Source organism: Atractosteus spatula, chromosome 7 (assembly GCF_055471065.1).
Source record: "Atractosteus spatula isolate fAtrSpa1 chromosome 7, fAtrSpa1.hap1, whole genome shotgun sequence".
Lineage (NCBI taxonomy): Eukaryota > Metazoa > Chordata > Actinopteri > Semionotiformes > Lepisosteidae > Atractosteus > Atractosteus spatula.
In genome coordinates, this window is record NC_142712.1 from 6,466,157 (window position 1) to 6,491,538 (window position 25,382).

General features: G+C 45.6%; 1 protein-coding gene across 1 annotated transcript; it reads right to left on the reverse strand.

Annotated features, from left to right (window-relative positions):
• Positions 1-1,752: 1,752 nt before the first annotated feature.
• c7h21orf91 (chromosome 7 C21orf91 homolog) lies at positions 1,753-17,791 on the reverse strand. Its single transcript, XM_088921497.1, has 5 exons — positions 17,697-17,791; positions 14,151-14,284; positions 8,059-8,595; positions 6,418-6,480; positions 1,753-5,392 (listed from the first exon to the last, which is right to left on the reverse strand). The coding sequence occupies exons 2-5, from the start codon at positions 14,275-14,277 to the stop codon at positions 5,226-5,228; spliced, it is 894 nt and encodes a 297-aa protein (XP_088777623.1). The 5' UTR covers positions 14,278-14,284; positions 17,697-17,791; the 3' UTR covers positions 1,753-5,225.
• Between the last annotated feature and the right edge of the window lie 7,591 nt (positions 17,792-25,382).

The following is a 25,382-nucleotide window of genomic DNA, read 5'->3' on the forward strand; positions in this document are numbered from 1 at the left end:
GTGAGATATATTCAAAGTCGTTTCCCCTGCGTCGTTAAATTAATATAACCAATAGGCCAGGGTCAGTGGCCTGCCTTTTCCCATTTTGAGATAGGAATTTCGTTTGTTAACTTTATTTTTACTCTGGCTTGCAGTATTAGCGTTAACGCTTCTTACTGGAAAGAAGAGCAATATTTTTCTTGGTTGAAGGTTGCAAACTAACTCGGCGTTAAATCCTGGAACTGTTCATATCTAAGCCCGCCTGTATGGTACTTGTCATTACTGAAAAGGGATCTAATTAAATAAGCGACACGATATGTGAAAATAAAGATGGATTACTAAAACTTTGTTTTAAATAAGACGCGCTGCTCTTCGCCTCTAAAGAAGGGTATCCAGTACACCACATCTGTACCGTGATAACCAGAATAAAGATCATTAAAAACAGCTGTTAACATTATCTATATGTAAGATTTGTCAAGGAAGTGGTGAGCAAAAATTACAACTGTGTCGGGAATATTCACGGTTTCCTGACACTTTTATCCAAAAGTACCGCAACTGTACTTTTATACTGAGGAATATTGTGTTACAGCGGCCGGCCTGGATGTTGAATACGAAGACAATACAAGCTTCGTCTCGGGTTTCTATATAGCAGGGGGAGGAGGTACAACATGTTCATGATTTGCGTGTCAATCTCTAACCAAATTGTACCACAAAGGCTGTCTGATTTCCGGGACAAAATGACCATACCAACATTCCCACTGGAGCCATCAATGGACATAAACGGAGCGTGGAAGGACACGAAGGAACACGTCTGGAATTGAGGGCTACATAATTATTCCCATTTATTACGAGCAAACACCAATATACGACTAAGTGAAATAATAGTTCAGGTGGGTAGCTGCGTCAGCACGCGTAGGCTGCAAAGGAACAAGTGATAGGTTTATTCCATGGAATAAACCTATTACTTGTTCCTAAGTGAAATAATGACACGCCTGCTTAATTACACTGATTTGTGAACGAATGACAATGAAGTGTGAAATGAGGCGTGATGCATAGGACCTGGGGGACATATTTTCAGCAATCCATTTTGACAGGAAATCGGGATTAGATAAGCAACTGCATTTTGCACACCCGCTGTCTCTTAAAAGGGCATATAATCGGATCTATAGAAGAAAATGTAGCCAGCAGCCATATCACCCTGAAACTCACTGGAGCTCAGCAGATGTGATCCTTGTCACTACTTGGGTGGAAGGGGTGGGCCAGTAGGGGGTGCTCACCCTGTGGTCTGGTTCTGTGTGGGTCCTAATGCCCCGGGGACACTATACTTTAAAAAGGACCGTAAAACCGAGGTCCTGACCCTCTGTGGTCATTAAAAATCCCAGGGCTTTTCTCGAACAGAGCAGGGGGTGAAATACCGGCGTCCTGGCCAAATTCCCCCCCGCCCTTAACAGTCATGGCCTAATAATCCCCATCTATGAACTGGCTTCTTCACTGGCTCTCCTCCCCACTGGGAGCTGGTGTGTGGGGGGAGTGTACTGGTGCATCATCCAGGTGGGGCTGCACACTGGTGGGGGTGGAGGGGATCCCCATTACCTGTAAAGCGCTTTGAGTGGAGTGTCCAGAAAAGCGCTATATAAGAATGGGTATTTATTATTATTATAAAATACAAGGAAACGAATAGTGGAAGGTTGAACTGATGGTAGCGTAACTATTTCTCCACTAGAGGGCTCAACTCACCTTCCCCATAAATAATACAACACACGACGACAAAACTGTAGGAAAATACTTTATTTTTTTTGGTAAAAATACAAAACGCCACCGCAGCACAATAATTCACACAGGCAGTAAATTCAATAGACAATTATTGCAAATTTAACTTCATGGTTGCATGGCAAAGTGTAACCCGACAGGCTACAGAAGTAATGTTGAGTAAAGAAAATGAAAAACGCCGCTTCTATCAAGCTGGAGAGCTGACAGATTGAACAGAGGTCTCATTTAAGGCAGCTCACTAGTGCATTAAAAAAGGTTTTCCTAAACGCCAAGTGGGAGTTCCACTTTTTATCTGACACCTTAGGATCTGGGCCTCGTATCTAAAATGGGTTGAAAGATATCTGGGCTACCGCGCCCTGGTTTTTACATCTAGAAACCAGGCCTGGATGAGGGTTCACAAATCCTCAGATTCGCATTCGTATCCTATCTGCGCGACAAATGATCACCCACCGCTCCGGGTAAATCGCTCTGCTGAGACCCTTCGCACCTCACAACGACTTGGGTTTTAAAAAAAAGAACATGCCAAGAGATCGATTAGTGTGCCACGTTTTGACCGGACAGACCAAAGGCAGTGAGAAAATCCCACGAACCAAAAATTCAATTTCCTACGAACAGAAGGCGGAAAAACACAATGCGGACAAAGTCACGCACTAGTCATTAAACTCAAATCGATTTTTTTTTGTCCATATCCACACCCCAGCAGGGTCAAACAAACGTGCCGAATTCTCTTATAAAGAGAGAAGCGAACCTAAAGCAATACGCGGATAATTTTTTACTTCGTTACTGCTCATTCACGTCCCAAGTTAAAAGGCATGCGATTTCATTTCATTACGATGTCTGAATGCAGGTTTACAAATAGTCAATATCTTTTCTTCCCCCTTCTGGTTAAATTGATGGGGATTTGCCCAAGTGGGACGTCTATGTTTATTCTCAGTGACTTTGAAGATCTCGACTGTACCGAAAAGGCAAACCAGCTCTTAATGAACAGTTCCTCCGGCCGGAACACGAGCCTACGCAGCGGACTGAACATCTGCGCTGGGAACAGTTTCTGTCAGACGCACGTCTCACACAAAGGAGAAAAAAAAGCCTAAACTGTAGAAACGAACCACAACACGACAAAAAAAAAAATCACACACAAAAAAAAGTCATCTAAACACACTAAACAAATGCCGTAAGAAAAAAAATCCATAAATAAACGGAATAAAAAGAAGCCGAAATCAGTCACATGAAGTCTTCACTTCCACTAGCCACGTGGAGTGACACAAGAAAATCCTATACAGCAACATACAAGTCAGCAACGACCACAGCGAGAACATATTTAACCCTTAAATGTACAGTAAATTACATTAGTAAAAAAAAGTCACACTTCAATAATACTTGTATTAACATTTGACATTCTGGTGGCTGTGCATTGTTTGGTTGGTTTGTGATATTTACCCTTTCTGCAAAGAGCAGAAATGGATGAAGACCTTAGCTGCCCCTCATAACTGCAGGCTACTACTACTGAAGGTAAAATGTAAATTCAGCTCTGGTACAAAGGCTTTGGTCTGTTTGTGGATAATTAAGAGTAACTGCAATCCAGATCTCTTTCTCATGAGACTTGAGGCGAGAGCGAAGAGCATCCCCTGTAAACATTCAACAACGACTCTCTGAAAGCACCGGTTTCGTCAATGTTTACATTCTGTCCCGACTGAACTCATATCTGAAATCTGCACATGTTGAAGTTGTACATGAAGCTGTAATTTTTCTACTCTGTGCACGTGCGGCATACACCTGCTCCGTCTCTAGCAGAAATTTTATTTCATTGCTGGCTACAGCTGCTGCCATCTTCAAAAAAAAAAGTAAACTCATATCTGAAATGTGCCTTAGCTGCCTCACTGCCTGAAAACTACTTTTTTTGTTTTTCGTTTTCAGATGCAGCAGACTGTTCATGTGGCCCAGTGCATGAACGAGTCCAGCCCCAGCCCACACATCTGTTTTTATTACCACTGCCAGTGACAATAGAAAAGGGGCTTTGTAGATAAAATGGCTAAATTGTGCAATGCAGCGGGATAGCCTGGTGGTATCCATTACATATTAACTGTTATTGACGCGTTCTGCACACAGTAACTTGTCGAGACATGAGAATTTGAGCTTTTGAAGCAGGTTGTATAGGACCTGAACATTTATGATGTCTTTATTCTGTGCTACTGCCGTTCATAGCTCTACTAAAATGTTCTTAATGCTAGGTAGCTTGAAATAACCAGTAAAATAACTTGGTAGCTCCACTCACCACCCCATGCGTAACAGATCGCTGTGACAGAAAATCCCACCTATCTCGCTTTCAGGTGAAAAACTGCATCACCTGGAATTCCACAGGACCAAATGTGCGGATTTATCTTGGAAAACAGCTGTGGATCTGTCCTGCACTGGACAAATCAATCCAGCCCTGAAATTCTTAAGCAAACATGGTACTTTAACACTATGAAACACACTTTAGATAAGATTCTTAGAACTAAAAGGCTCAAATAAAAATTCTAAAAACGTCAATCATCTAAAAAGGGGGCACACTGAAGACATTTCGAGTAGCTGTCTGCTTTTAAATTATTAAAGTCATGTTCTGCAGTGCGATGTCAGCTTGGACCACACTGGAAGTTAAAAAAAGGAGGATGTATGGACTGTTATAGGTCATTCATGTCACGCAGCTGAAGAAACAAAATTTGCACAACATTTCTGCTTTTTAAAACACACTTTGGAAAAATTAAAGATTTGGGGCAGGGCCTCGCCATTACTAAAAAAAAAACGATTTAAATAAATAACTAAAAGTCATTACACTCGTTTCAGAAACACTGCTTATAGTTTTTATAAGATTCTTAAAAATCCCGTCTTACGTTTATTTTATTATTTTTTTTTACAAACCCTGAACCATTCCCGGTTCTGCATAGATCATGGAAAACCATCCGGATCGCGGCTTCGCAGAACGAAGCGAGGGGTCGGACCCGCTGGGCTACCGGCCAGCTCGGTCCGCGTCCGACCCGCTGCCGCCGTTGGGTGCGGGGACGCCCGTCCAGCAGTGCGTCACTACCCCGCCCCAGAGCCCCAAGGCAACCGCAGCACAGCAGAGCGCAACACGCATCCAACACCGGGGGAGCTCGAGTCGATCCGCTTGTAGAAAAACCCCTGTTCCGTCTCGTACTCTTAAGCCCCCTTTTCCGTAAAAAAGAAAAGTCTCATGCTTCATTCAGGAGAGAGTGCCCCAGGCAGCCCCAGCTGTTCGTCCTGAGTTTTGGCAGTGTTACTTAGGAGGCTGCCTGGAAAAACCCCTCCGAGTTGCAATTGGGGTCCTCCAATGACATGAAGCCCCCTTCCAGAGCCCCCAGTCTGTTCAGGCCGCGATTTTTAAACTTCGTCACGGGGCAGCAGGTGGGAGGGGCTCGAGGAGACAGGCGTTCTCCGCGTGGCTCCGCCCCCTCCTTGGGAAGCGTGGGTCCAGGCGCTCACTCCACAGGCGCGCTGCTGGGCTTCGCCCCTGCTCTCCCGATCTGCAGCCAGGGCAGCTTGGCGCAGTTCTTGAAGAGCTGCTCGATGGCGATGTGTCTGACGTGCAGCTCCGAGGCCAACGAGTCCTTCTCCTGGACCGCCACCGTCAGCTCCTCGAACACAGCTGTAGAACGAAGACACACGCACAGCAGCCCCATGAGTCGCGCCATCCCAGACTCGGCAAGCCACACACCACCCCTGGGCCACGCGCCCAAGACCACACAGCCGTTTGTCGGTCGACTCATCCTGTCTGAAATCCTCTCCATTCAATGACAGAATTCTCTAATGTGCTCTGCATGGAAAGGCGATATATAAGAATAACGACTGAATGAATGGCTGAGTGATACAGATCTCAGCTTTACACACCTTTCCCCCCCAGTCTGCCTTTTGTTTGCCTACTCTCTCACCAGTGTGCCAGTTCTCTCCTACTCTGTGCTTTTTACCCTGCCTCTCTCCCTCACATCTCACAGCTGCTCTATACTCGAAACATTACATTTCTTTCCAACGTATATTTAACCCATTCTAGTTTCTTTGCAGCCCTCATACACTGACACAGCTCCCCGCTCAATCCTCTCCGTCTTTTTAGCGCATGTTTAACCAAGATGAAATTAAAAGGATGCGTGTTAACAGTCAAACAGTTAACAGAAGAGCTCCTGTATCTTAATTAGGCTGTGTGACCTGATGAACATTTGGCCTGCGAGGAGAAAAATGCAATACTGACTGATCCTAATGCGCATTAATCTCGCCAAATACATACGTTACTTTAAAAAAGGAGGAATTCAAATGAAGTTCTTCAAAATATGATGTGTAAGTGTATAATTTACATATTTATTGACGTCACCCTGTAGATTAATGCATCTGTGCAGGTGCAATTTAAAACAACCTTACTTTGTTTTAGAAGCAATATAGGGCAAATTTAATTGCCAAGTTTCATTTATATCGTTAACCCCACGACGGCACACTGGGTAGAATGAGGAAGTGGAGGCAGCCTCCTCCAATCTGCCTGCCTTCCAGCCAATCACATCATAACACGTCACAGACGGCAACGCCCCCAGACAGGAGGATCGGTGCCGACTGGAGGAGAGGAGGCGACAAGCCCCCTTTTAAGGTTAAACTCCATAAAAATCACAGGAAAAGTTCATTTCTTACCTCGAACCCGCACAAGGAACTTCTCATTCAGCTCTCTCAGCTCTTCAACGGTCATTCTGGACACTGCAAAAGAATGAGGAAAGTTACAGCTGCAAAAAGAACTACAACAGTGTATTTATATTGCTTTAACTTCTGGTTGATATCGCCCCAATAATTAGGAAAGTCACAGCGCGAGAACAAATATGCAAGTTTACACAGAGGTTCTCTTATTGTGGACCACAGACTGTTCCAAAGTTGATTTTTTTACCATAAAAAAACTGCTTAAGTGGTAAATTAACCCGGCGGACCGTCAAGTGAATAAGTTGTTGATTGCAATGAAATACAGTGGTGAAGCTCGTTCCAAGGGGGAACTACAGGGGCTGATGTAGTGATACCCAGCATGTTGAAAGAAGAACATCAAGATTCTTTCCATGTTGAATGACATGTAATTTGGTACCTGACCCTCGTACTCTACTTGGAGTGACTTTTTTAATGAGATAAAATATTAATTTAAAAAGAATAACCCCCTTTCATTCCTGTATATTTGCATAGAAACGCTCAGTATGAAACCTGGCAACTTGAAGGCCATTTGCAAGTAAAATTGCCTTCATCATAACTGGGAAACTACTTCAAATGGTTAAAAGGGCTATTTTAAGCCACAAAATACAGCCCTGACAACAGAAGTTTAGTCCAAGGACACCTCCTGCGTCAGCGGAGGCAGGAGCCTTTTCTCTGCAGGGGAACGGTGTCGCAGGGACAAGAGAGGAGACGTGGAGACAGCAGGGCAGCTGCGTCACAGCGGTCTGCCACAAAGATCAGGCTTCGTCCAGGCCGGGAGGTGGAAGAGAAAAATCTCGGGAAAACAAAACCCTCCCAGCAGCAGAGGAATCTGACCGAGCAGAATCAAGCCCCTTCCCTCCCTGTAGTGGAGAGGCATACTGCCCACAGTGTAACATGCTCTTAGAGGCTGGGGTGGGAAGCTGTCCGATCTCAAACACACCCCTCCATCTTCAGCTCCCTCTTCAGAGAGAGTGCCAGGGGCAGACACGTGGCTTTTCATCCCCATCCCTCCTTGTAAAGGGTGCCTGGAGTGACGGAGTGCTAGTGGACCAGTAGGGGGGCGCTCACCCTTCAGTCTGTGTGGGTCCTAATGCCCCATTATAGTAATGGGGACACTATACTGTAAAAAAAAAAAAAAGCTCTGTCCTTCAGGTGAGACGTACAGCTTTGGTCCTGACTCCCCGTGGTCATTAAAAATCCCAGGGCATCTCCCTAAACGAGTACCTCAGTGTCCTGGCCAAGTTTCCCCCTGCCCTTTACCAATCATGGCCTCCTAATAATCCCCATCTCTGAAAGACTTAATCACTCTGTTCTCCTCCCCACTGGTAGCTGGTGCGTGGTGAGCATACTGGCGCACTTTGGAGGTCGTCAGATCATCCAGGTGGGGCTACACATTGGTGGTGGTAGAGGGGAGTCCCTATTAGCTATATAGGGCTTTAAGTGGAGTATCCAGAAAAGTGCTATATACGTGTAAGGAATTATTAATGATTAATCACACCAGTACAGCCTCAGCAGAAGCTCTACTGGCCCTACTCAGCTCCCTGTTCTTGCCCCTCTTTGCATGAACTAGGGTGATAAGCAGATCAGAAAGAGCCCACTCACACTCCTCCCGGCTGTGGAACTCGTGCCTGCACTGCGCGGTGTCCTGGCTCTCTCCAGATGCCTGCTCCACCCGGCGAGGGGCCCGCCCCCCACCGGCCCACAGCAGGCTCTCAGAACAGAACGAGCTGTCGCCGCCGTGTCCCAGCATGCTCAGCCCCAGCTCCCCCGCAGAGGGGCACGCCAGCATGCCCTTGGCGCAGGCCGGCAGCGCCGCGCCCTTGCCCTCGGCCCAGCGCGGCGCGTACCGGGGGACCTGGGAGTCCGGCTGGGGCACTAGCTTGTGGTCCCCTTGCGGGGTGTAGCACAGCAGCTCGTGCTTGGACCCCCGCTGCCCGGAGTCCGACACCGCCTCCTTGTTCTGAGCGTACTGCACAATGCGGCTGATTTTTTGGCTCAAGGCGTTCTTCACCCCCTCGTAGGCGCTGCGGGACACTTTGGTTCGGGACAGTTTCTGGTTGGCTATGCGGTGGTACTTCTCGAAGCAGTCCCTGTGGCCCCGCAGGGACTTCGAGTGCAGAAGACTGGAACTGGGGACACCTGAAATGGAGAGAGACAAGCCGCGTCATCGACAAAAGAGGCGCCGCCATCTCGATAAGCAAAGAGTGCAGCTGTATACGCCGAACGACCCCACCCTCCCCCATTTGTTGAAATGCCATTTATCAAAACCTAAATCGACTCCAACTGCGGAAGCCAACATAGGAGTTAAAGTTAATAATCGTGTTTGGGATAAAAATATCGAAGCAGATATAATGCTAAAAGGAAGTCCGGCTGATAAGACTCACTGTTGTGGCTAAATCAGCCTGGCACGAGACAGACCAGCATTCAAAGAGGGAGGAAGACAAAGACGATACCTAGTGCAGGATTCAGGTACAGACAGCACACCTGCCCTTGGGCTCTGGGAGTGACTGACAAGTTCTTGTTTGCTTTGTCTTAAATGAGACATTTTTGACAACTCAAGAGCTTGACTTGGGCCATGCCTGGTGTATAAAATGCCCTTACAAGTGACTGTTTCAGGACAGAGCCCACTTTTCTCTCCAGATGGCCGTCCATTAATAAACCTACCACACTGGGAGTTCCTGCATCCCTACACTACCATCTCAGCAGACTTACTGCGCAGAAAAACACCAAAAGCTGTGCAGAAAAACACCAATACCTGCTCAGAAAAACCACCCCCTTGCACACTTGGCCCCCATCTCGACAGCTGGTGCCAGCTACATTCTCACAATCTATTCTGCTTTTCCCTCAACGGTGCAAGTAATGTTTCAAGACACAGAAGAAAATAGCATGCAAACACAAATCACCCTGCCCTGAACACAGTACTTGATTATTTAGCTTTTGGGATTTTTGACCGAGAAATGTCAAATGACCAAGTGCTGTGAGTCCGGCCAGTGGAACAGGATTATATTGACATCTGGTGTCTTCAGGAAGCGACACCTGGTTTATAACTGTGGGCCACCGCTGCTCTCTCTGGCATTTTTATGGTTTCTGTTCTGCGCCTATAGAGACAACAACTGAGCGCTTGCTATGCAAAGTTATTCAAATGAATCCAACGGAAACTCTTGAGCGGCACCACAATATTATTGACTACATTAAAATAACAACAAGCACAAAAGCAGCATTCAAAATTTGCATTACTAGGATAAAACAAGTTTAAAAATGCACACGAAGGAGAACTTTCAGTCCATCTAATTAGAATGGATATTTTCATCATGGATTACCCACCTAAGACTGAATAGCTTTGTTTTCACAGTCATCGCCTAGCTCAGTAAGCTGATCGCTGCTAAGGCTAAAGAAATGGACTTAATTTTTGTGCAAAACACCTGGCACTTTTGAAAACGGGACCTTTGCGCTGTTACATAAAGGAAAGGCTAGGAATGTCTTTTGTTCTTTTCAGAAACCATTGTTACCACCCCCTTCATCAACGTCTTTGCCTAAAAATAAGGGAAACCGGAAAATCCCCTATGCTGTGCCAGTAAATATGTCTGAGCATGTGATCTACTGAGTCTGCCTAAACGCTTTGCATTTCCTCACCTGCATTCCAGCGCTTTCAGATAACTGCGATTAAACGACCCCTTGCATCTACAAAAAACCCTCCAGTAACTGCTGTAAAAAAAAAAGAAGAAAACTACATCTGCCCTTCCTGGTTCAAGTAAGTACCCATGATGTAAACGAGTTAAAAGTGGAGAAGAACTTTCCAGAGTCGATGAAGACAAGCAGGGCCTTTTCACTTGAGCAGCAGCACAGAATCGTCACATTACATGAAGCCGAGTGCTTCTGGAGTTTGAGGCAGCACTCATCTCATGCCCGAGTTTAAAGGCATAGCACGAACAGAACAGAAGATACCCAATGCCATGCCATTAATCAGATTACTTCTAAAGGAATGACTACCGTATGGGGGAGGGGTGGGGGCATCACAAAGTGCTCAAAATACTGAGACCACACCCGTCATGCGTGCACTTCCTTCCTCGACTTGGCCTGCTTGAACAACAACAGGAACACACACATTAGCAGCGAGCGTCATAACAAAGAGAACAAGCACGATGCACGACTGCTGCAGGCAGCCAATGAATCCCCCAGGGCTAAGGCACAACTAATCCTCTGAAAACTGCAGTGCTTTCACAGCTGGAACATCTTGGTATGAACGGGCAGTCAGCAGCGACATGGCCAACTGGGCGACCTCGGCGTCATGCAGAAATCAGGGCTATGTGCTACGGCCAGGTCCTGAGCAGGTCAGTTCTTCACCTTTACTAGTTTAGAGCTTGTGAATTGAAGATCACGACCGGGTGTATCCAGTTTCCACTCTACCACGACCCAACGGCAAGAGAGACATGGGAACTGGCGCTTCAGAAGGCCTGCTGGTAGAGGCTTTGAATGCATCAAGTAGCTCCCTCCGTTACAAGAATGCTAAACCCCTAACCCTGTTACAGAGAACTGATGACATAAGAGGCGAGACACCTGGTTTGTACTGTGGTTCAGCCACATGGCACTGATGCAGCTCATTCACTGGCGTCCTTTAAAATCAAAGCCGACCTGCTTAAGGACTGCCAGGAATCAATTTTACAGCATGTAACCAGCTTTGTGCTTCACACACAAGGCTCTTAACGCTTCTAAAATGGTCAAAAATGCAACCAAGTTATATGCCCCACAATCCTCCTGGAGTGGGGAACGTCAACATGGTTGTGTACTCTTGTTAAGGCATTATTTTCAGCGTGGAGAACTGTCTGTCCATTTCTGAAGCACTATCTTAAAGGCACACCTCTGTGCCTCTGACCACACTAGACCTTGGCTTTGGTCCTAAAGCCAACTGCAACACCAACACCTCCTTGAAGACAAAACGCAGCCCAGCCCAGTCTTGTCACAAGAATAACTAGCTTTGAAACGGCTTAGGCCCACAGCAAAGCTTTAAGTCACCCTGTGTGCCGCTGTTGGTGGCAGCTGATGAGCTCGTCACCACGGGCAGCAGTGTAAACGAAGCCACTTCTGTCAAATAAAAAAAAGCTTTCATGCCAGGATGCACAAAAAGCACTTTGCTGCCCACCCCTTCCAATCCAGGACCTCTTTGTGCAGCTCGCCAATGAGAAGTAAACAATGTCTCGACACTGAACAACATGATCCTCCTCCTCTTTTCACAGCCAACAAGGCTGATCATTGCGATTATTCAGATCCAGCTGCGAAGCTGCCGATTAATCTTGTAGGTCCCACGTGCAAATACACAGATATATGCCGATCTTCAAGGGGTTAATTCCGGACAACGCAATGAAAAACTGTGCATCTGCTAAACGTCTTATCCTCCTTCAGCTGCACTGGGGTCTTATCGTCAAAAACCGAAGACAGCTGCGATAGCTATGGAAACGGCCGTCTTTCTGTTGATCGTCAGACGCTATCGCGATGCAACCTCCAGCCGTCAGGCTCAAAACGCCTTGTGGTTTGTAAAACCCTGACAAGCAGGTCTGCAGAGCTGGGCACTTCAGAGGCTCCGGCCAAATGCCGCAGTGAAAGCTGCACAAAGTTCGTGCTAGCAAGAAATGCATGAAGTCCTAGAAAAAGATTTAAAAAAAAGAAGATAGAAGCTGCCACATGCTGCCATTGCATTGTTTTGTATTGGTTATGGCAATACACTTAACAGGCATTGTGATAAGCACCATTGACACACTATTCAACAGCCTATAAAATGCCTTCCATCATCAAGCAGTTGTGTACTGCTACTGGGGTTAACCTACCGTATAGCTACCTTGGGGGGTTAAAGCCTAGTGCCTCTGTTAAATGCTGCACAAAGATCATGATAGCAAGAGCAAACAAAGGATCTGTCTGTGCTATCACATGATGAAAAAATGCATCCCCAAGCATCTTTCTCTACTTGGTGTTTTTTCTGCCGTTACAGAGCTTGGTGTTGTAATGACATGAACTCTACTACTCCCCAAGGAGAAAAAAAAAAGTTACATTTTTTTTTAATCATGAACCATATTACAAAAAGTGACATTTGAGACACCAAGTATCGAAGTGAGACACTAAGTATTCCACTGTAAACTAAGCAGTTTTCAGAACGAAATCCTTCATGGGACGACAGTCAAACCAATGCCGCTGATAAAGAAGCACAGGGCCAGACAGGATAATCCTCAAGCACAGATAACAGGCTAGGGGAAAACAGAGCGCTGACGTCCCGGAGCCCAGTGGCCAGCTGCCAGAGTGTTTACCACAGCACCCTAATGCCTTCACTGACTCATCAGTGAAGAAGCTGCAGATCACCCAGGGCCCGTTCAAGCTTCCGAAGAGATTTCAGTTTTCTCTTTCCCCACAGCTCTCCTTGGGCACAGGGGAAAACCTGAGCAGACCTGCCAGGAGAGCGGTTTCCGAGACCTCCTTTGCAAGACGGCCTCAGCACTTTTAATTTTAAACTTCGGTAACCGAGGAGGGAGGGTAGCTGGCCTACAGGGAGTTCACAAGATCATGTGGCTCCACATCCACCTTCCAGGCTTGCAGTTCAAGCAGATGCCTCTTTCCTAGAGGTATGTGGGTTAACCAACTCTGCGCGTCTGTCATGCAGTGCAGATGATACAGCAACATCTGCTTCCATTATGTAAAACCGCAGAACCAACAGACTTCCTGAACTTGCTTCACAGTGTTCAGAATCCTGCCCAGGCCTGTTTTTTTACCCCCCCAACACCTTCTCGGGTGAGAGGTTACATTACTGGGAAGAACTAAAACTTATAAGAGAAGCGGCACATAAACATGACTGTCAATCACGGTATCTGGCACAGGCTGTATTTATTTTCAACAAAAGGTATTAAAAAGACACAAAAACCTTTTGCTCCAATAGAAAAGGGGGGCAGTAAATAGAAGCACCTGGGTTTCCTCAAGCCCAGAAAACCAATTGTGAGGACAGGTGTCAGAGCAATTGAGCATCACACCGTAAAGAATCCCTTTGAGTGCAAGTGTTTAATGATTGTAGGCAGGTTCTTAATTATAACAAATTAGCTGTCACAGACCCACATCACAATGCAAAACACCAGCATTAATGGGAAAGAGAACTGGGAGGAAAAGAGTCCTGAATATGCCGACAGCACTTCCTTGATGCGTTTAAAGGCTGGAATTAAAGAGCTTCTAAGAAACACATCTGAGCACTGCAATTTCTAACAGACAGGCGATTCTCATTTTGAGTGGTTGTAAAGTCCAGTGGTGAGGTTCTTCAGACCTGTGATCCATGTGCAAGATCACACTAACCTCATAGTAAAACACAGGAGAACAGAAAACAGATTATCAATAATGATCAAAGAAGCTGTAACCCAAAATGCAGAGGATTCTTTTCCTGAAAGAAAAGTTCAGGCCCTTTTTAAGGGTCTCCTCAAAGGCGGTGGGGTGCGCATTTACCATTTCCCCTACAAAAGCGAGTTCTCAACAATCTGCAGTTTCCGACACCTGGTGTCTGGGCTCAGCTAAGGAGGCAACAGAGTCAATGAGTCAAAGGCTGCAGGATCAACGTCTCTTAAGTAAGAATCTCCCCTAGAAGTCACAAAGCAGATCCAGGCCGAGTCAGGAGCCACGGTCTTCCCTTCAGGCTGGGCCCGGGGGGAAACGGCCCTCCTGGGTCTTACCCTCGATGCTCAGCTCGAAGCACACGTGACAGAAGGACAGCGTCCCCGAGTCCGTCTCCAGTTTGCACACGCTGCAGAAGTCGTCATCGTTCAGGTCGATGTTGACGAACTGCTCCTCCTCGTTCATGTTGCCCCTAGAAAGCAAACACCGGGGGGGGGGGGGAAACGGAAAGAAAGGACTGAATGGCGAGGTTTACAATCAGAGCAGCACCCAGCTCTTCCGGTCAGCTTTCCCCGAACAAAGGGTTTTCAGAACGGCGGCATTGTGCGCTTGAAAAAGGGCAACAACACGTGCAGCACTGAACACGTTCAATCACGGTAAACACTGAAAAGCTGCCACATACAGTACAGAGGTATGGACTTCTTTCAGGGTACTGGATGAGATTCTGGGATCACTGAGCAACTAACCACAGAGCAAACTAGAAGGAACGCACGGCCTCCTCTCGTTCCTAACCTCCGATGCTCGTATCCGCTCGCTCCAAAGAGGGAACCAGTCGTTCCGGAAGCAAGCCAGGCCTCTGGGCTTTGCTGTGGTAAACGGATTTAGACTGTACTATTTAAGTCCACTATTTAAATCAGTGACAGCAGCACCCTGTAGTAGTCTGCTTTCCAGGACAGACATGGGTAATCTCATTCAAGGGGGTTTAGCACCGACATCAAACTGGAGGTGGTAACTTGCATTTTTATAATAGAGTACACGAGTTCCGCACGTTTATTTTCTTCCATCTACTCTTCACCAAAACCAGAAAGAGTTAAGTATTAAAACACCAGACACACCGTTAATAAGGCTCTATCCGTAAATGTGTTTTAGAGAAACAAAACCAGCACTTTCAGCGTCATGGTGTCACTAACAAAAAAAAAACCCTTCACACACACTCGGCATGGAGCTCCAAGAGTTAGAAATTCCACTGCAAGTCTGAACAAAGACTGTCTCTCTAAAAGACACCAGCTTCAAAGGAACACTCTGCATTTCAACCTTCTGAGAATCTTGTTCAGGGGAAGAAATGGGCTGCTGTGCTATTGTTCACATGCATTTTAAGCAATTTGACTCAGTAATCCAACCCTACATGGTATGTACCAATCAAGTAAATCAGAGCTTTTGAGAAATAATAACACAGAAATCAATCACCACCTATCCATGGTTTATTAGCATATATTCCGTTTTATGCTTCTATGACACGCTCATTGTGGCTACAATCCTTACCAGGAATAAAGGATTTTCTGATGAGGAGTTATTTCTCTTCAGCAAATACAGAACACGGAAAGAATTCAGCATAGAAAGAACCAGCATATGAACCCAGCAGTTGCTTAGCAAAGGATGAACCGTGGCAAGGATGCCACAGATTAAAATGGAGAGGCAGATAATGTGATGGCACAGGACAATATTAAAATCTACAAACAGGGTTGGCACTTCTGGGGGTATGTTCCTACAGAATATACCTGTACACAGACAAAGAATACTGGAAAACCTTCTTATTCATTTCACAGTGACATGATGGAATCTCAAATTCATTTGGCCCGGCAAAAAAAAAAGGTTTTATCCAGCAGGTAGGGAAGTTTCATTCTCGGAATAAAGAATGAAAGAAAAAAAAATACAACAAGAAAAGCGTCTTTGCTTTGCACACCATCACCTTGAGGCTTTTCTGTTTCCTTATTCTTATTGCACGCGGTCACGCTTTCCCTGTATCAGACAGCTCGTTCATTTCCCTTTGCAGACCAGCCGGTGAACTTTCATAGTCTCTTATTGAGCTACGCAGGCCAACACAGCTGGCAAGAGGGCCCAGACAAGGAAAGGCATGGCTCCAGGTTTCTTCATGGCTTTCCTCACTTCACATTTCTTCCTATTTTATCTTGCACCGAGCACGAGGCCTGCGAAAGAACACACCTCCGAGGCATCACTGATGCACAAAGCAGAAGTGATCCAGCGCAGGCAGGAAGGACTTATCGAGTGTTGTCTGGAAGAGGCCTGCATGAGCCTGGACACTCCACTGGTGCCCGTTCATGTGACAGAGGGCTGCAGGCTGCACAGCTGTCGTCAGACAAGTTTAACTTCAGCCGGTGAAGGCAGCTCGCCCACCACATGAGAAAAAGTGAGCAGGACGTCCAGCTTCTTCTCTTCGGATCGCCTGGCGTCTCCAGTTTCACGCTACGTTACACACGGCTCTGTAAACACCATGCAGCGCACTGTGTGTAAATGTCATGCTGGCGCTGCACAGCTTTAAAGCAGCATAGCGGGCTGTGCGACTAATATGCTTCAGAGGGGATTACGCAACGCATATCTTGATAGGCAAATGTAGCATTTGGAATATCCAGGTGCTGGCGTTTTTTTTTTGTCGTGCAATACCCAAAGAAAAGAGGTATTTTCTTTTTCCATCGAAGACATATTTAAGTCTTCGTGATTTACAACGACCTACATACCCTCTGCGTCTGCGGTCGTGTGACAAGTCACAGTACCAACGCCTGAGACAGAAGTATAAAGCTTCTTTATACGTCTTCTAAAGGTGACAGTGATTCAACCATTTCTACATTTACAGGAAAATGAAGACTAGTGACTTATAATTACTCTCCAACTAAAGATTTGCGATACACGCCACACGAAAGCAGCCCTCGCAGAAGGAAAAAAAAAAGTTTTTGGAATAAGAGGTTCGAAAAGTCTGAAATAACCTCTATCCTGCTGGTTGGTTCTCTCTTGTTGTGTTGGTGAAAGTGCGACCCATGGAGCTCGTAAAATACGACTTTTAAAAGAATAAGTTGAGTCCCTTCGACAATTTCCGCTTTCGTGCCGTTTTAGGGTCACTCCACGGGGGAAAATGTCTACGACTGTGTACTTTCCAGGCTATGGCAGCCGAGTCGAATTACGCTTTGCTTAATTGATTAATTGACTAAATGACCCGCGTCATTATTTACCCAATGGCACAGCACCAGGCGTCGTCCCTTTATTTTGGTAAGCGAGTTACACTTTTTGAGCAGGTGAGCGAGGGTGGTGTGCCCAGTCTCAACACAAGATGTCGACGGGTTATTTCCTCCGTTGAGAACTTTCTACTGAAACAACCGCGGTACTCGACGAAAGGGATTTTAAACTCGGCTAAAGAGCCCTCGACTTACACAAGAGAAACCCAGCTACAGTAGACCACATCCGACAACGGCGATCTCGATAGACCTGGCGCTGGACTTGCAGTTAGAAAGTAAACAAAGGTGTCGACGAGGTGCCAGAACTTGTGGAGACCCCGACTTCGCTCGCTTCAAACCCAGTTTAAAAGACCACACACGCGAGCGATATTAAAACCACCGAGCCGGAGCAGGCGAGATAACCCCCGCCTTTAATACACCTGACCGACGAGATAATCCTGCTCTTTTTATCTCTCGTATCAGACGGTCTGTGGTCCACAACACAGCAGCCCTGATCTCAACAAGCAACTTCAGTTCCTCCCCCAACCCCCCCGAAACCGCTGGGCAAACGCGTTAAACTGTCTCTCCAGTGACGTACCAAGAAACATAACGGACAGAGAAGGGTGCACCCCCCCTCCTCACACACAAGTATCTTACCTTACGTGCCCTATTCAGTTGTTTTTCTACAGGCTGTGTGGGTAAGGGGAAAGCTTGCCCCCCAGTTCCCGCAGGCTCACGGCTCGGTCTGAACTATTGTTGTTAAGCGCACCGCTCCTGTAACTCCGCGTGGAAAAAATTCCCCACCGCGGGGCAAACCAAAGACGCGCGACGCAGGGAAGGCCGACCTCCGCCTGGAAAATAAAGCCGACGGGATAACTTCCTCGCAGGAAGGCGCCAGCCTTTCAACAGATTTCTTTTTTTTATGTGCCCATATGGTGTCCCGCTGTGCGAAGTAGTCAATTCACAACAACCCGACCGAGGCCAAGGTGAATGGTTTTGACACCACCTCCCCCGTTTCTGTTTCAAGCGATGGTGCGAACCCCTCGAGCAAAGGTGGGAGGGGGGATGGAGCTGTGCAAAGGGGGAGATATTATATTTTAGGTATCGCGGAGTGGGCGGTCAGCTAACAACTCAGTGAGGCTATGAGGACTTATCTGATATTTACGATTCTTATTAAAAAAATAAACATACACTGTTGATGTTTAACCGCCAGGGCGCTGAATGTATCGTGAGCAGGGGTGGCCCTCCACCCCTGTGAAGTCATGGATGGTACGGTCCGCTGTTTCCATTGCGTGTGCACCGTGCGCTGGAGATACCCTGTCCAGGGAAGAGAATTTAGCATGTGGAGAATTTGTCCCAACAGTCATAACGTCCAAGACTACCTATTTATTTCAAATAGCACCGACTGTCATGCCACCCCCCCCAGATTGTTATGACAATCAAAAACCCTAACCAATGACGGCGGGGTTTTCCACAGGTCTAAAAACTAGTGAGAAAGCCACTCGTGGGAATTTCCTTTCGTTTCCGCGGTGGTTAAAAATCACACGGCTTTCGTTTCAAAGGAATAGGTTCCAGAAAATGTGTGCGGATAGGTTAATGGTTTTTTTTTTCTCGGTAGTTATAACAAGTTATGTTTGCCTTTGGGTCACACAAATACACAATAAAACAACGTTTTTTATTCTTCAACTGGTAGGAAATATGTGTTTTTTTAGAAAGAGACACTTAACTACATTTCCAATTAATGTTGACGTACTGCTTGAACGCGCAGTCAATTTTTATTTTCAAAGGACACTTAAAATCTCGCCTTCCGTCGTTTCCCAGGAGTATGTGGTCAGATTGATCACAGTTTGCGTCGACATTTGATTAATACTTTTATATTAGACATCCGTAGTATGTCAGTGAAATAAAAGACTTTGAAAATAAAAGTTTTGAAGTCGTGTAAAGAACGCATTCTTGTCTTTATTCCCACGAGATTTGTATCTGTAATGCGATTTTTCATAAAATGCATTTCATGTTAATATTGTCTTCCCCTGTTATTAAACTCAAACTTGAGCAGCACAAAAGTTCTGTGTTCAACAGCGAGAGAATTTTTAAAGACAATGACAGTTTCTTAGTAACGTCATTCCTGAAATAAGGTTATTTCAAAACATCTCCTCATCAGCTGGTAAAGTAAGGCTACAGTCATTTCTTGCAGTGAAATGGAGCAATATTAACACTTTCTGGTTCAAAGAAAAACGCCGGGTTTTTTTTGCAAATATAAAGCTGCTTTTTCCTTGACTTATTAGTTGGTTACCTTGTGCATGCTTCAAGGTACAGAACATTCTTCATGCGAAGCGTGCTGTTCCTCAGTTGCACCTCGTCTCACACTTTCCTCCTAGATTTAGCTCGGTAGAGAATAGTAACAGATACCTTATATGGAAAGCACACACAGAGGGAAGCAGGCTGGGAAAAGCGCTCGAAAATAAATCCCCTTTGTTCAATGAAATTTTACTCTCCTGCCATCACATCACTACAAACACACTGTTCTGGGCAGATATCCTTGTGCATCCAGCTCCCATCCATCCTAGCACAAATAGTTCAGATTAATTCCCTAAATTATGTGAGATCCGCTGTCATATTATTGCTCTTTGGACTGAAACTTGTCAACAGAGAGCCATGGGTATCCCCAAAGTTTTGTGTCTTGGAGGCACCCAGTGAACTAGACATAGATCTGTCACTCAAAGGAACAGCGAGCAGCTGAAGCCTGACTCTGGCCTTCCTGCAGAGTGATAATGAGCCATAAGCAAATACACTTTTTGTTCTGTGTGGGCTGCACTCAGCAGGCAACTTCTGAGGGTGTGACCTGGGGCAAGGTTCTGGAGAATAGTGGCTTGCTTCCAAGAGGGATGAACATTAACATCACAGGGAATGCCCCTGAGGAGACGACTCAGAGGGGCTCCCCCTGTGATGTGATCAGACCTCTCAGCTGGGCTGTGGGAAGGTGACAGCCTGTGAAGGCCAGGCTATGGGAACTTTGGGCTCTCCAGGTCCTGCAGAGTTATTGCATTCCAAGCCAATCTGTGCACAGTCACTAATTCCTCCACACATTTGCTTGGTGATTGGAGGCTACAAGAAAATAGGGACTGTTATAGATAGATACTTTATTGATCCCGTGAGGGAAATTGCAGTGCAACAGCAGCTTAACACAGACAACACAGCCACAGTGTAAAGAATGATACAATAATAATAATAATACTATACAATCAGTACAGTGAGGTGTGAGGCACAACATCCATGAGGCACAACGTGTGCAAGAGTCTTCTTACTACCAAACAATTTGGATGTGCTTTTAATGTAAAGAGACTTATGTTTGTACCCATTTGTACAGCTGAGCGAAGTACCTTGTCAATGGTACAGCAGCACAATGTGGCCTTCCTTAAATCCCCCCTAATCCACTGGGTGGAGAGGTTTCTCTCTTCTCTTGCTGATCTGCTAGTGCTTCATGGCTGCTGCGTGTCGCCCAGGTGCGAACGGCTCTTCAGTGGAGGAGGAAGTGGGTCCCCAACTGTATTTCATTGGCTCTTTGGCATGCGAACACTGAAGACGTGCAATCAACCAATGGAGACTCCTGGAGCCTTGACGACAGCCGAGTTCAATCAGCCCCAGCTGTCAGTAGTTCGGTAATTGCTCCTGATGTAATTCCTTTACCTAAAATATTGTAAAGACTGGATGTGATCCCTTTCTCTGCATCACATAAGTCTTTTATACGTTCCCCCTCCAGACCACCTCCGCCTCTGCAGGGGGTCCCAGCCTCCTCGCCCCCCTGGCCAGGAGATCAGCGCTCACCACAAGTCAGTTAAGGCAAAGTTCATTGTGACTAAAACATCAACCTCTCAGTATGCTTAATTCTGGGGGTTCTTATTCCTAGTGCAATATGACATGGCTCTGGAGTGGGCCAAAGTGCATTTAAAAAAACATTTGAAAAAAACAACAACTAAGTTTTCAAGTCACAGGTCTGATACTTGAAGTATCAGACAGGCGGCGAGACCCTGGGCTGCGTGTGGTCTGTGCTACTGAGGCTACACAAAGGCTTTTTAAACTACTTTATCCTGATCATTCCCTCCTGTACTTGATGAATTTCATAAATCCCTGCACTGGATTATAAAATGAATATTTATTAAATATTCAGCATCACAGTAGTACAGTATTTTATGCCCCACAGAACAATGAAATTGTTCCATCTGGAAGGCTTTGCCAATGCTGTGCATTAAATTTAATAAGCTGAAGTGTTTTGGTATTTGAATGAAAAAACTGGGATATTATTTACATGCATGGGCAATTTTGAGGTGCATTCATTTTCAGAGCAGCGAGCATTCTGAGGCAGCGCTTCAGGAAATACTAGTGAAGTAAATCAGTTTAAATATCATTTTTAGCCTCATCTTGGAAGCAGGGAAATGAAAAATGTGAAGATGAACAGGGCCAAGTTCAGAATAATAAAACCCCTTATTCCCACACCTCCTCGTGAAGTTTTGATTAACACCCACATGTCCCTCCTCCTGCACTCAGGAAATGTGAAGACCCAGGACCCTGTCGGTCTCACTGAAGATTGCTTTAGTTATCCCCATACACATTTGTGGCTTTATGAACTCCTCACACATTGGCTCTTACATGGCACACTCCTGTCCTGGGGAGAGAAGCTGTTCTCAATAAGACAAACCGTAGCCTTTGGTGCTCATTATTCACTGCTGGTGTTCTGCAAGTTGGCTTGATTTAAACACAACGTTTCGGCCGTGGAGCCTTCTTCAGGTGTGACGGGAGCCTTCTTCAGGTCACACCTGAAGAAGGCTCCACGGCCAAAACGTTGTGTTCTCTTTCTTCTTTTTTTCAGCATGGAATAAACCTATTACTTGTTCCTTTGCAGCCCACGCATGCTGACGCAGCTACCTACTTGATTTAAACACGATAGCCTGTGCAATCATTACTGCAGCATGTAAATCCTTCAGCCCACAGGGCTGACTGGTGCTGCGCAGGATCTCGGTTGAAATCATCAAATTTGCAGCCGAGCGAGGTGTTATGCTGAGGCTCTTTGACGAGAGATCCGATTCGTAGGCTATGAACAAAACTCTTCCAGCAATCTTTCAAGTCAGAGAAAATACTCCCAGCCTGGAACAGTGCCGATGTGCCGCCCATTTATTAAAGGGTGACCAAACCAAACCAAGTAATTACAGACCAATTAGTCTTACCTCTATTGCAAGGAGCCTTCTGCCAAGTATAACCATAACCTGCAGCTCCCCCGACGGTGCATAACAGTCCCCTCCAACCACAGTTGAACTGTAGTTAAAATCTGGAGCACAGAGGCTTCTGGGAGCCATAATGTTGCATTTCATTAAGTTAACACTGAGGGTGGCGCAGTGGTACAGCGGTTAGCATTGCTGCCTCACAAAGCAGGGGCCCTGGGTCTAGTTCCTGGGGTGCAGTCTGCATGTTCTCACGGTCTCAAACATGAGATTACATTGAGACTGAAATGAAATCTAAGATTAGGCTAATTTGAAATGTGAATGATAACAGACTGTATAGCTATAACGGGGTTTTTGTAGTTAATGTAAGCTTCTAGGACTCTAGATCTAACTTAAGATGCATCGCAATGACTGTCTATCCTGTTATATTTCAGGGAGGTAGACCAAATGAGCAAGTCGCAGATTCACAATAACTTTACAAGCTGCAGTTTGCAGCATGTTCAGATTTCAGATTTTGTTGAAATCCTGCAGCGACAGTCTTTCTCCAGTAGGTGGAGTGAAGAGCCGCAACAGGAGCTTGGCTCAAGTCTGGTGAATACAAAGAAAACGTGTTTGATTAATCGAGAGCTTTCTCAAAACTCGGCTTTCCAAAAACTCTTGTCCCGTTTTCCTTTAAACATTTAAAAGTCGTAGACTTTCGGTTTGCGCTGAAAGTTTCTCGATCGTTTCCGACCAGTGGAAGAGATTGAATTCCGAGGGGTACCTCAATACAACGGTTAACCACAATTCTCTTCATGAACACGAGTGTGCAGAACGTAAAAATAAAAACTTGTGAGCTAAGTCTGCCATCAAAATGACTATGACACAGAGGCCATGTGATGGGCCGTTTGCGTTTGAAATTCATGCAGCTGGACAATAATGAGGCCTTTGAGCTCGGCAACTTTCAAAACACAAATACCTCAAAAGTGCCTCCGGTGATCAGCTTCTACTTTTGATCACTGGGATCAAAAGTATCCAAGAGCCCGATTCAGACTCGACATGTAAGTGGTGGGTGTGCGGAGGAGACCTGAAGACGAATGAACTGTCCCCCCTTCACGGTTGGTTTAATGTCTCTGCTGATTAAACGAGACAGTGCCGGCGATCCCAGGTGGGCATGATCACATTAGAATTTCTAGGAGCGACGTGGTTGCAGGACAAGAATTCGGCACGCGTCTCGAGTGTATCATTGGCTTGAAAGGGACAAAATACAGGACGCGTTTTAGCTCAGCTTTCAACATCGCTGTGATGAAAAGCCGAATATTTGACTCAGGTGTAGTGAAACGTGCATCTCTCACGCACTGGCGTTGGCACGGTATTTGTAAATCAGTTGCACAGGTGATTGTGTATTTATTGACATCGTTTAGACCACTTCTTTTTAAAAAAAAAATATGCAACCATCTCATTTTCTCCACTTGCATTGTCTACAGGTTACCTGGCATGCATATAGTATATGTACACTTTCTGAAACCGCTGTTAAATAAGGAACAAACAGCGAGCGAGCAAATTTCTACCTGTTTTGATCCTCTGTCAATGAGTAACTTTCCATGACATCAGCACTGTTCCTTTTCATTTACATATCCAGTCATGAGCCTTGGCGTTCTCTTCAGCTTCACATACACCCACATTATAACTGCAGGGCAACCTCCAGGAACAGGCCACAGCATGTCAGAGCATTAGGGATGTGGTTTGCTTCTTGTATAACTAGTAAGGCAAGCCGCTTCCAAAACAGTATTCTACAGCAGTTTGTAATACATATTTCGCTCTGATACACTGATGAGTGGGAAATGTGGGCTTTTATTCATCTCAAAAGGCTCTATAATTTCACAGTGTAGTCAAGTGTGTTATTTCCACTAAATGTTATACAGCTGGGCTCCCAGAACTCAAGTGCTTATTACAAGCTGTCAGAGGCTTATAAACACAGATTCGGAAGTCGTAAAATCCTTTGTAGGGCCGTAACTCGAACAACCATGTTTTCGTTTTGGGATTGTTCATCCGAGCCCTCACAAGTTTGATATTGCCCGTTGACGAATTGCGGCCTTAATCGGCAAACTGTTTCTTGTGCTGTGAAGTGGGCATTGTCCCTGGAGGGGAAATGAGAAAGCAACGTGCTCATCGAGTGACAGAACAAAAGAGCCTTCAGGAGCTATGCGACCTTTTTTCACGCCACAGTTTCTGCTGGTTTATGATGATGAAGTAGCCCATTAAGGGAACTTCAGCTCAAAACTTAAAAGACGTGACTAGAGTTATTGGAATTAATTAGTGTGGAAGGGCTAGCACCAATTTGAACAAAACATTTTAATAAATGGCTTGTGCATGATCACTCCGTAACACTGAGTGAGTCATACGGTACGGGTTGCAACAGGACAGATGGTAGATCTAAGGTGAATAGGAATGGCTCACTCACTGCTAACAAGAGTGAACAGTTTAGTTGGTTGTTGTTTTTTTTTGTTGAGGAAGCAGACAGTCCTTTCAGCATGATTTCATCAGTGACTCACAATACTTACAAGGATTATTTAGAGCAGGGCTTCCCAACTCCAGTCCTTGGGGTTTGGAATCCAGAATCTTTTCTAGGTCTCCTTAAGTTCTTAACAGCTCTAGGCCTGGGAGAATTGTTAGATCGATCCACGGAAGTTTCATTTGGACCAATTTATCTCCTGCTCTATCTTCTGTGCAGCCTCAAGCAGTTGACAATCTGGAGACGGTTAGAAAACCTGTTGAATTCTGCGCCCCACACACCAGAGTTAGGAACCTGTGCTTTGCAGTCATTCCAGTCCACACAATGGCCGTTCTCTGATACCACCAGAGTGTTAACTGTAAATGAATGAGGTGATTGTACATAATAAACCTTCCAGCACCATGGGAAACTGCTCTGATCTGTGAGCTGTAACCGTCTTTGCTTGGAGTACCGAAATCTCAAACACCTCTCTGCCACAACAAACCTCACTGTACTTTTCCATCAGGTGAGGCTTCACTTTCATTTCAATGCTGTGTATACGTGGTAGTTATTTTTATCAGACTTCACACTTTAGTTTTGTTTGAATTGGGATTAAACCGGTATTTTTAAATACCTGCACCACAGAATGGCCTA